This window comes from Pituophis catenifer, unplaced genomic scaffold (assembly GCF_029215685.1).
Source record: "Pituophis catenifer annectens isolate HBS135680 unplaced genomic scaffold, rPitCat1.0.hap2 SCAF_16, whole genome shotgun sequence".
In the NCBI taxonomy this organism is placed as follows: domain Eukaryota; kingdom Metazoa; phylum Chordata; class Lepidosauria; order Squamata; family Colubridae; genus Pituophis; species Pituophis catenifer.
In genome coordinates, this window is record NW_027256896.1 from 4,659,000 (window position 1) to 4,671,483 (window position 12,484).

The window sequence follows — 12,484 nt, forward strand, 5'->3', positions numbered from 1 at the left end:
CCCCCCAACCCCGTTGCAAAGCGAGCCTTGCAAGAGACACACACGGGCGTGGGGAAGCAGCTCGCCTGCTCGTGGACCGAGCCTGGGAAGCCCGGGCGAAGCAATGCTTACGGGCGGGGGGGCGTGGAGTGGAAAGAGAGAAAAAAAGGAGCGCAGGGCCGTCGCGCGCCCCCTCCTCTCCTTCTCCCCCTCCCCACGCCCCCCCCACCCTCGCCAGCCCGGACAGCTCTGGCTGGCGCGCGCCTCCGCCAATGAGCGCGCGCTCCGTGGCCGTTCCCCTCGGCGCGCATGCGCCCCTCGGCCAGACCAGGAGGCATGGCTGCGAGCGCGGGGGAATTGAGGCGGCGGCGGGGGGGCCCGGCGGGAGACGCCCCCGACCCGCGGGAGCCGCGCGCCCCACCGGCGCCTTCTTTGCGCCCCGGCACCTTCTGGCTGACGCGGCTGGTGCTGCTGCGCGCCACCGCCTTCATTTACTGTAAGTGCCCGGCATGGGTGGGTGGGTGGGTGGGGGGCGGGCAGGGGTTGCCCCTCCTCCCCCCTCCGTCCCCCCCCCTCCCCGGCGCCCCTCTTGCAGCCCAGCCTCCTCCCCACCCTCAACTGCAACCCCCCCCCTTTCCCCGTTACTGGCTTCCCTCCCGGGACGGAGGAAGCGCCTCTCCACTTAGGTTGAAGGCTCAGTCTGGCCACTCTTGGCTCTCCTAAATTGGAGCCAATGTGGGCTGGGGATTATGGGGTTTGGAATGGATGGCAGCCCCCCCCCCCCGCCCCCACTTGGCTGGGGAGTCCTGGTGCAGCAGCTCATTGGCCAAGCTTGCCTCCAGAAGCTGTGGGGGGCTCTCCATCACTGGAGTCCCAGAGTTACTTTGGACTTTCAGGCAATTGGACTTTTCTTTCTTTCTTTCTTTATTTCTTTCTTTCTTTCTTTCTTTCTTTCTTTCTTTCTTTCTTTCTTTCTTTCTTTCTTTCTTTCTTTCTTTCTTTCTTTCTCTCTCTCTCTCTCTCTTTCTTTCTTTCTTGATTTTTGGGGTTTGATGAAATTTAAGGACCTATCTTTGTAAATTAAGCCTTCCTTCCTTTCTTCCTCCCTCCCTCTCTCCTATCTTCTCTCTCGCTCTCTCTCTTCCTTCTCCCATCCCTCCTATATTCTCTCTCTTTCTCTCCCTCCCTCTTCTTTCTTTCTTTCTTTCTTTTTTTTTGGGGGGGTTGATGAAATTGAAGGACCTATCTTTGTAAATTAAGCCTTCCTCCCTCCCTCCCTCCTATCTTCTCTCTCTCTCTCCCTCCCTCCCTTCCTTCCTTCTTCCTCCTATCTTCTCTTTCTCCCTCCCTCCCTCCCTCCCTCCCTCTTTCTTTCTTTCTTTCTTTTCTTTCTTTCTTTCTTTCTGTCTTTCTTTCTGTCTTTCGTTTGTCAAGCATGTATGAGAAAACAAGTATAAGTATAAACATAGCATATAAACATATAAATGGGGATATTAGGACAGGGACGGTAGTCACGCTGGTTATGCATGCCCCATTACAGACCTCATAGGAATGGGATGAGGTCCACAGTAGACTAAGGGTGAAGTTTTGGGGGGTTTGAGGATGTAACAACAGAGTCAGGTAGTGCATTCCAAGCATTGACCACTCTCTTGTTGAAGTCGTATTTTCTGCAGTCGAGTTTGAAGTAGTTTACCTTAAGCTTGTATTTATTGTTTGCCCGTGCATTATTGCGGTTGAAGCTGAAGAAGTCGTTGACAGGTAGGACCTCTTCTTGGACTTTCTTGTTTTTTCTGTTGAAGACGTTTCGCTTCTCATCCAAGAAGCTTCTTCAGCTCTGACAGGATGATGGGGAACGGAAGGATTTATGTTCCTTGCAGACAGCTGGTCGTTTGCATCCTTTTAGAGAGTCATTGAGGCCATTTGGAGGTTTATCTGTGTCCTCAGGGTCACCTGAGTGGTGCAAATGGTCCCTGTAGTCTGCAATTTCTCCTCTGAAAATCCATTCCTACTCCCACACCATTCAAAGGGTGTTCATCCCAAATTGCATAGCTAAAAGTCTGTAGAGATTCTCAGGTCATGGTTGTCCCATGACCTGGATTGTGCCAAATGGTTGTCCCAAATGACCAGCTATCTGCAAGGAATATAAATTCTTCCATTCCTCAGTATCCTACCAGAGCTGAAGAAGCTTCTCGGATTAGGAGCGAAACGTCTTCAAAAGAAAAAACAAGAAAGTCCAGTTGCCTCCTGAAAAAAAGCACCTTTGGGACAGGCATACAGAAGTTTCTTGAGGATGGGCTCCAGCACGAATCTGAAAGCTCAGAAGACTAAATCTAAAGACTAAATCTAAAAGTCTGTAGAGATTCTCCGTCATCCAGGTCATGGTTGTCCCAATGGTGCGTTTTTCAGAGTTTTTATTTTTTGTAAGCTCTGCCCAGAGAGTGAGTGGGCAGCCATAAAAAATTCTTCAATAAATAAATAAATAATATTATATATATTATGTATATTATATATATTATAGTATTATAATGTATAGATATACTATATTACAATATACTGCAATATACTACACTACATACTATACTATACTATTCTATATTATGCTATACTATATTATACTATTACTATACTATACATAATTATAATGTAATTTAAAATAATATATAATATAAAATATGATATAAACAATATAGTATGTAATATATGTAATATAATGTAATGTAATATAATAAATGTAATATAATAATACAATACAATACAATATAATTAATATAATAATACAATACAGTACAATACAGTACAGTACAATACAATACTATATGATACAATACAATACAATACAATACACAATACAATACAATACAATACAATACAATACAGTACATCATGCCTTGGGTGTTGCGGTCTGGTCTGCCTTGAAGGGTTGATCAGGATTAGCCACTGCAGGATGTAAGAGTTGCAGGTGACCTCAAACCAGCCAGTTATACTTCATTCAGTAATCATGGCTTAGCATAAGGGTTGAATCCAGACAGTGCTACCAGGAAGTGCAAGATTGCACTTGAATGCCAAACTGGCAACCCTGCCAAGCTCTGCCATGATCAGCTGGTTGTAAGGCATCTTTTTTGGGGGGCCAAAACTGTAGCAGTTTTTAACAACAACTTTTGTGCACCAACAAGGTGCTCTGTGTTGTTGTTGTTTTCTTGCAGCAATCCATGTTCTTATATATGAGTCTCGATGGCTCCCTGAGCATTAGCAGCAAATCTAGCTATCCGCAGTTTTGGCTCAGGGGAATAACCCTGGTGGAGATTTCACCGTATTCCCATGAACCCCCAGCCTCTTACTACATTTGGGTGCTGTTCGCTTTAAATCAATGTTTCTCAAATTTGCCAGCTTTACGATGTGAGGACTTAAACTTCTGGAATTCCCCAGCCAGCAAGTCCAGGAGAATTGCCAAAGTTGTGAAACACAGAAAATTGAGCACAACGGTGACCAAACATAGTACAGTACAGGGAGTCCTTAACATACGACAATTAGGGCCAGAATTAATGTTACTAAGCAAGGCAATTAAATGAATCATGCCCAGTTTTATGGCCCTTTTTGCTACCGTTAAGCCAATCACTGTACACAAGTTTGGATCATTGTGATGGTCATAAGTTCAAGGACCGGTCATAAATAACGTTTTTTCAATACCATTGTAACTTTAAATGGTGATTAAATGAATGATTGTTAAGTTGACAACCTGTATATACACCTGAATAAAAATAACCTGACTTGTTTAAGTGGGATCCCTTTCATTGTGTAAGTTTTATACAGATTTAAGGCTTGTGGCACTTGTTAAAATACGCTTACAGACTTCGCAGTGGTAACTGTTGCTGTTTTCCACAAATATAAAGATCTTATAGAAACAAAAGCTAGGTTTGTTTTCAGCCATGAAAACTTGTAAACAGTGGGCTGCAGGCTAAGTGGATTATTTTAGTTGTTTATTATGTTCTGTGTCTGAATATGTTGCATTTTTTCCCCATTTTGTGTCACTTTGGTGTGGAAATTCCTATGGCTGTTGACCCCAATAAGTTACTTTTGTAATCATTCCACCTAGGAAGCAACTTAAACTGCTTTGGCCAGTCTCTCTTATTTAACTGCACTCATGCCCTAGTCCCGTGATGGCAAACCTATGGCACGCGTGCCACCTCTCTGCGGGCATGCGAGCCATCGCCCAGTTTAGCTCCACCCAGCATGCGTGTGTGCCTCCCGCTGGCCAGCTGATTTTTGGGTCTCTGCCATGCATGTGCGGGGGACGGGGCGCATGCGGGAGATGTGCACGCATGTGCAGGGGGCGAGGGGTCACGCTCGCATACGCGGGGGGAGTGCAGGCCCCTCCGTGGCCCGTTTCAGGCCTAGCAGGCCTCCCTGGAGCCTCCTGGGACCAAAAAGAGGCTGCAGAGGGGGTTGCCGCACCCCCCTGCCCTGTTTCGGGCCTAGCAGGCCTCCCTGAGCCTCCTGGGACCAAAAATGGGCTGCAGAGGGGATTGCCACACACCCCTGCCCTGTTTTGGGTTTAGCAGGCCTCCCTGCAGCCTCCTGGAACCAAAAACAGGCCACAGCCTATTTTTGGTCCCAGGAGGCTGCAGGGAGGCCTGCTAGGCCCAAAACAGGGCAGGGGGGGGTGTCACACGTACATTTGTGGGGGGAGCGTGGGGGGATCGCGCATGCATGTGCAGGGGGGCTGAGGGACGCAGGGGTCTCGCGTGCATGCACGTGGGGTAGGGGCAGGGGGGGTTTCCTGTGCTCATTGCATTATGGATGTAGACACGTGCACGTGCTGTTGCCTGCACACATTCGCACTTTCGGCATGCAATGACAAAAAGGTTCATCATCACTACCCTAGTCACTCCCTGCCTTGACTATTGTAACACACTCTACATGGGGCTGCCCTTGAAGAGCATCCAGAAACTCCAGTTGGTGCAAAATGCAGCAGCTCACATGATTTTGTGTAGACCTCGGTGTGCACATGGATTACCTCTCCTGCGGGAGCTGCATTGGTTGCTGATTTACTTCCCAGTGTAATTCAAGGTGCTAGTTGTCACCTTTAAAGCCCTTCATGGCTTTGGACCAGGTTATCTGAGGGATCTTCTCTTGCCGGTATTCCCACCTGAGCAGGGAGGCAAGGAATGTTGCGGATCTCATCCCCTAGGGAGATAACACCTGGTGGGACCCAGAAGAAGGGCCTTCTCCGTGGTGGCTCCCTCTCTCTGGAACATCATCTCCCCAGAGATTAGAATGGCCCTCCACTCTAATACTCTTCCGGAAGGCACTGAAAACATCGTTCTGCCAGCAGGTCTGGGGAACCCAGAGTGGGATGGAGCCCATTAAATGGCTTGTGTGATGTGTTGTCGCTGGGTATATATATCTATATAATATATATATTACAAACTATTCTAAAAATATGAGTTCCAGGTATATTAGTAAAAAAAGAAACAGACATACTGCGAACTCCGGAACTTAAGATTTTAAAATTTTTAAAGAATTAAAATTTTATTTAACTAAGCTGTCGTCAGCTATCTGCTGACATCGTCAGAGTATTAAACTACCATTACAGAGAACTCTGCCTTTATATGCCATTAATCAATTTAGCCCTTGCCCGTGTAATAGCCCCTTCCAGCAATCTCCCTCTTGTAATCAGCTGTGTTGTTTTTGCTGTCGTCATGCTGGATGATGGAAGCTTGATTCCTACTGTTTCCTCCCTCCTAGCTTGCTTATCAGTGGGGGGTGATGTTAGCCTGTCAGCTATTGCACCTGTCAGCTATTGCAAATTGCCATATGTGTGTGTGTGTGTGTGTGTGATTCTTGGGATAAAAATGGGAAACAATTATTTTTTTTTGTTAATATGATTTATTGGGTTAGGGATTTTCTGTCTTCACTGTGAGCATTGTGATTAACACCAGCTGTCTGCAATTACTGTAAGTTCGAATCTCACCAGGCTCAAGGTTGACTCAGCCTTCCATCCTTTCTAAGGTAGGTAAATTGAGGACCCAGTTTGTGGGGGCAATAAGCTGACTTTGTATAAATATACAAAAGTATGAAGGCTATTGCTTAACGCATTGTAAGCCGCCCTGAGTCTCCGGAGAAGGACGGCATATAAATCAAATTAAGAAAAAATGTTTTTTTGTTAATATGATTTATTGGGTTAGGGATTTTCTGTCTTCACTGTGAGTTGTATTGCGTTGGGGCAGAGGTGGATTCTACTTACCTTTACTACTAGTTCGCAGCGGGGCTGTGCGCGTGCTCTTCTGCGCATGTGCAGAAGCGTTTTGGTGACGTCGGGGTCGGTGGGCAGGGTCTCCCGCTGGTTTTACTATCAGTTCTATAGAACCGGTGCGAACTGGGGGCAACCCACCACTGCATTGGGAGTGTGTGCACTGAGGGAACTCAACCAATCTCATTGTACATATGTTGTGCGCTGACCAGGGTGGATAAAAATCAATGATTTTTTTAAAAAAGTAAAAAAAAATCAGATTTTTTTTTATTTAAATCGGATTTTTTTGATTTTTATCGAATTTATTTGAATAAAAAACTTTTGGGGTAAAAATCTATCGTAAGATAGTAAAATCGAGTTGATTTAAATCAAGCCTTTTTACTAGTGATTTAAATCATGATTTAAATTGTGATTTAAATCAACTCGATTTAAATCAAATCCACCCTGGCGCTGACAATACAGATTTGAAATTTGAAATTTAATCACTGGACGGGTGTCCTGTGCCTTTTAGAGGAATGTTTAAAACAGGATCATGTTGTCAGTACCAGAATTTTTCTACCTGTGGCTCAGAGATTGTCTCTGTAAGAGCCAACAGGTGGTCCTGGAAGGAAATGCAGTTAACACCCACTGAAAGAAATACAGGTAGTCCTGGACTTAGGATCTCAACTGAGCCCAAAATTTACAGTGCATGAAATATTTGTTAAGTGAGTCATGACATTTCTTGCCACAATTGAATCCCTGCAATTGTTAAGTTAGTTAACATGGTTGTTAAGTGAATTTGGCTTCCCCATTGCCTTTGCTTGTCAGAGGTTTGCAAACATGACCTCAGGACATGGCAACTGTCATGAGTCAGTTGCCAAGCATCTGAATTTTGATCACACGACCCCAGGGATGCTGCAATGGTCATAAGTGTGAAAATGGTCATAAGTCACTTTTTTCAGTGCCGTTATAACTTTGAACGGTCATTAAACAAACTGTTGTAAGTTGAGGACTACCAGTAATGGTTTCACAGCTACGTTTCCTGCAGGTGTAACATTGAAACTTTCCCAGAGATGGAAAACCCTGCATGGATTTATTCGGGTGATGGAAACTTTATATTCTTTCTTGCCTTTTAAATAAGCTTCGGTTCATGGCCTGAAATAACTTTTTTCTTCCGATCAGATTTGTGGTGCAGTCAATTTGAACCTGAAGGCATTTTTCTCTCTGTGGGTGTCTAAAATATGATTTGGTTTTCACGGCAAGCATTGTTGACACTTGGTTTTTTTTTTTCTCCCAGTGGTTTGATCTTCAAATGTAAGTTAAGGTGGGTTTTTTCCCCCCATTTTATGTTTTAAAAAAGAGCAGAGGAGGAAGGAGTGTGTGGCAGGAACATTTTGCATTTCGCGTCGTTGAATCTTTACGGAGCATGGAGAATGTGATCCTTTCCTCCGTCTCCCCTGACAGGTTGAAGCTGGGGTAGGAAGCACCAGAGTGGGGACAGGTCCAAGCCTGCCCATCAGAGCGTCCTGGAATTTTCAGGTAGCCCTCGACTTACGACCACAGTTGAGCAAAACTTATGTTGCTAAGTGAGACATTTGTTAAGCGACTTTTGCCCCATTTTATGATTTTCCTTGCCATAGTTGTTAAGTGAATCGCTGCAAGTTGTTGAGCGAGCAACCTGGTTGTTAAGTGGATTTGGTTTCCCCATTGATTTTGCTTTGTCAGAAGCTCGCAAAAGGGGATCGCATGTCCCTGGGGCGCAGCAGCCGTCAGAAATACGAACCAGTTTCCAAGCATCTGAATTTTAATCATGTGAATCGTAAGTGTGGAAAACGGTCATACCAAGTCATTTTTTTCAGGGCTGTTGTAGCTGTGAGCAGTCACTAAACAAGGTGTTGTAAGTCGAGAACTACCTGCAGTGCTCATTGGGAGAATGTCAAGGCTTAAGAGGGGCGAGGCTCTTTCTCCTGAAGTCTCCCCGCCCAGAGAAACATGAACCAGGAGGGAAGTGTCAGGTTGGGAAGACAGTTTCACCAGGAAATAAAGAAAGAACTGAAGAGTATAGGGCAGGGATTGCGAACCTATGGCACATGCACCCGAAGTGGCATGCAGAGCCATGTTGCATGGCATGCCAGCCGTCGCCACAGCCCAGCTCCACTGTGCATGCATGCATGCCTCCCATCGGCCAGCTGGTCTTCAGGTCTCTGCTGTGCATGCGTGGGGGGCGGGGTGTATGTGGGGGACGCGTGCAGGGTGCATGCATGGGGGGTGCTCATATTGCATTTTGGGGGGTTGGTACATGCGTACCCCCCGTGCCCCGTTTTGGGCCTGTAAAGCCTCCTGCACTAACCTGGAAGCCAAAACGGGGCCGGGGGGGGGGGCTTATCTGTATTTTAAAACTATCTTTAGAAAGATTTTTACTCCAAAAGCATTTTATTAAAATAAATTTGATAAAAATAAAAAGTCTGATTTAAATTAAAAAAAGTCCGATTTAAATAAAAAAAAATCTGACTTTTTAAAAAAAATATCATCGATTTTTATTCACATCCTTCAGGTCTTTTCCCTGAAACAATGCCATCTCATGGGACCCAGGATGCAGGCCTTCTCTGTGGTGGCCCCTGCCTTCTGGAATGATCTCTTCCCCTAAGACAGGGGTCTGCAACCTTAAACACTGAAGGAGCCATTTGGACCAGTTTCCCACTGAAAAGAAAACACCAGGAGCCACAAAACCTTTCCCGTGCCTGACTATTTTTTGAGCGGCCACAAAACTAGCATATGTAGTTGAATGAAACGTTCTGTTTTCTTCTGAAACTTTTCTTATCTTGGATTTATCCATGGTTGGCCTACCGGAGGTTGAAAAGCTCAATAAACCGCGTGCCGGCAGGTGTCACACATTGGTGATTGTGATGCATATTTTGAGTGACAGGGAGCCGCAGCAGAGGGATGAAAGAGCCACATGCAGCTCCAGAGCTGCAGGTTGCTGACCCCTGCCCTAAGATATGGCAAGTCCCAATCCAGTTGGCCTTCAGAAGATCTATGAAAACTTGGCTTTTTCCTCCGGCCCTGGGCCCTGGATAATTGTAGTTCCCCTCTGCAGAGGAGGAATATGAAAATGACTTCCTGTTTGCCCAGTAATGTTTTGGATTGTAATGTGGATTTTTTAAGCTTCTGTACTTCGGCAGCTCCCCCAAATGCTGGAGTTGCAATGTTGGGCAGCCATATCAGTTGTTTGAAGGAATTAATTCCACCAATGGGCTGCTGGAAAGAATCATGCCCTTTGAATGAAAAACAGAGGACTTTCGGCTAATTTTTTTACCTCACTAAAAATATTGTCATGACTGCTATCTGCCCTTAGATTTGGAGGAAGGCGAGATCAATTTGGATGAAGCTTTTATCCTCTTAGACCTCATTTATCCGATTAGATCTTGTTAAGAGGCACGCGATCTGCCTTCCACCTTTTTACCTCAATATTTTATTTATTCCCGAGGTTGCTTCTTGTTATTTTGGAAGAAAGACTTGGTGTCAGCATTGAAGTTTCTTTTGTGTAACCTGCATGTAAATACAGTGTGCACTCTTTTTTTTCTTTCCCTTACCCATTTTGGCAATGTGTATTTTTCCCTAATTTGCTCTTCTCTTGTTTATGTTTGCACTTAAGCCTGGGGTCTAATTTGGACATTTTTGCAGCTGATGAGCAGTTTAGACGGGTAGGGCAGCAATTTTGAGGTAGGTTTTGATTGCCACTTGCAAGAAAATCTCCTTAGCAAATTGCCATGTTAATCAAAGTTAATTAGGTTGTGGAAGACATGACCCTCCTCTGCCATACCAAGGAAGTGAATTTTTATTTTTAAACAAGATGATTTTGAAGGAATTGAAATGAAGGAAGGTCCTGGGTTCAGTCGGATACCTTATGATGGGATGGCCAAAGGTTCCACATGGACAAGTGATGACGTTTCTAATATGAACAGATTACAGACGTCTCATTTCTTCTCCAAGGCTTATTGGCTGCTGATGGGGGTATGTTTTTAGTTGTTCTCCATTAAAAAAAACCTGCAAGTAACCACAGTTTGATTTCTCATGGGGTGCCAGTAAACCTAGCCCTGAGATATTTGAGAGGCCACAAAAGCTGAGTTCAGAGCTTTCATGCAGCCCCTTTGTTATTTATCCCTGCTTTTGATGACAGTTTCTTATTTATGCAGGCAGAAGATTTTAACTGATGCATTCAGGCAACCCTTCTTCCAAACTTTGAGGGAGAGAATATTAATTCAAGTGTGTGATTGTATATGGTCACTCTTTATATGACTTCCTATAGCTTTTATCTATCTATCTATCTATCTATCTATCTATCTATCTATCTATCTATCTATCTATCATTGTCTGTCTTTATCATCTGTCTATAACTATCTCTACCTATCATCCATCAGTCGGTCGGTCGGTCGGTCGGTCTGTCTGTCTGTCTGTCTATCTATCTATCTATCTATCTATCTACATATGTATATGTGTGTGTATCTGTATCTGTATGTATTGGGTCAGTGTAAAAGGGTAACCTGGTTAACAACGTAATTGATCACCTAAAGCAAATGGTACAATTATTGGATTGATTATGAGCATAATGATATGGGACTGTAAGAGTCAGTTTGGTGTAGTGGTTAAGGTACCAGGCTAGAAGTTGGAAAGTTGTGAATTCTAATCTTTAGTTAGACTTGGAAGCCAGCTAGATCAGGATTCACTAACCTTTTGGACCTCAGGGACCACTAATTTCATAATTTTAAATCCCGCGGACCACTAATATGATCTGCCTAATGACTGGTTGGGTGGGTGTGGCTAGGTGGCCATATGACCGGGTGGGTATGGCCAACTCGATGTCACTCATATCAAGGAGTGCATTGCCAGACTCTACTCGCCCCTCCTCGCCTCCCCGCCCGGTCTCCTTAGGGCCCCGACAGGAAGCAGTTGTTGGAGCTAAGGAGCCACCACAAGAAAGAGTTGGCAAAACAGCTCAGTTCAAATTGGATCTGACCAAGAAGGAGGCTCAGCAGAAGCATCTCACTGAGGACTAGGAGCATGGGCTTTCCAAGCAGAGGGAAGACCTGCGGGAGTGCAAGGCCAGGTACCGGCGCCTGGAGGCTCAGCGGGCTGAGATGGTCAGCCAGTTCCAGGCCATGATGCAGTCCCACTGGAACGAGGCCCTTCGGCTCTTCGCCATCAGTGGCACTTTCCTCCCGCCTTTGCCCAAAGCCCCACACCAGGAGGCTGAAGCAGACCCCAAGTCAGAATTTCTGCCCCCCTCTGACCCACACAAAAAGACCCTGAAGGGGGAGATTCTCTGCAGCAACACAAAAGTTCATTGCACGTATCCAGCCCAGGGGCCGTAGTTTGAGGACCCCTGATTTAGTGCAATATAAAAAATGCAAATAATTTTTCTGCGGGCCGCCAAAATGTTCTCGCAGACCACCAGTGGTCCATGGACCACCAGTTGGTGACCGTTGAGCTAGTTGACCTTGAGCCAGTCCCTCTCCTTCAGCCCTAGGAAGGCAAGGACAAAGCAATCCTAAAAGTCTTGGCAATCTACAGATTGGACTGCATAATAAAATCCAATCTATGATTTACATACATCAAGTGCTCTTCTCACCTGGGCCTTATCTAATGGGGATTTCCCCATTAAGGAGGTGAGGTGGACCTCTACAAAGGTAAAGCTTTTTATATGATGGCACCCTACATATGAAATGTTTTTGCCAGAGGCTCATGTGGCCCCCATATTCGCATCACTTTAGCACTGTATTCCCAGGTTTTTAAACAAGCTTTTTAATTGTCTTTAATTGGTGTCATTTTAGATTTTGAAAGTCTCTCTTGCTGCTGCTAGTTTATAGCAGTGGTCCCCAACCCCCGGTCCGCGGACCGGTGCCGGGCCGTGGAGTACCTGGCACCGGGCCGCGCAGCGGCCGGGGGACATGAACGCTGCAGCGCAAAGGCTCCTGGGCCGTGCGCAATGGGCCGTGCGCAAAAGCTCCTGGGCCGTGCCCCCACCCCTGCGCGCGCTCAGCGGGCCGCGGCGATAAAAAGGTTGGGGACCACTGGTTTATAGGGTGTTTTCATTTTTCATTTCATTTTATTTTATTTTACTTATATAAGTTTTTACTCAAATGATACCTTTTAGAGCGTTTGATTGTAAACTGTCTCAAGAATTTGGGCAACTGGGTGGTTTAATTTTTTTTTTATAAACGATAAAAGTAAATACTGTACCTATATCATGGTTGGATTGCCACAATACAGAGTCAC

At 45.4% G+C, this 12,484-nt stretch overlaps 1 protein-coding gene across 1 annotated transcript in view; it reads left to right on the plus strand.

Annotated features, from left to right (window-relative positions):
- Positions 1–315: 315 nt before the first annotated feature.
- Positions 316–12,484, plus strand: part of LMF1 (lipase maturation factor 1) — a 149,170-nt gene continuing 137,001 nt past the window's right edge. Inside the window, exon 1 of the mRNA XM_070955091.1 lies at positions 316–475. Within this exon, the coding sequence (XP_070811192.1) occupies positions 316–475 (160 nt within the window). The remainder of the gene's footprint in view (positions 476–12,484) is intronic.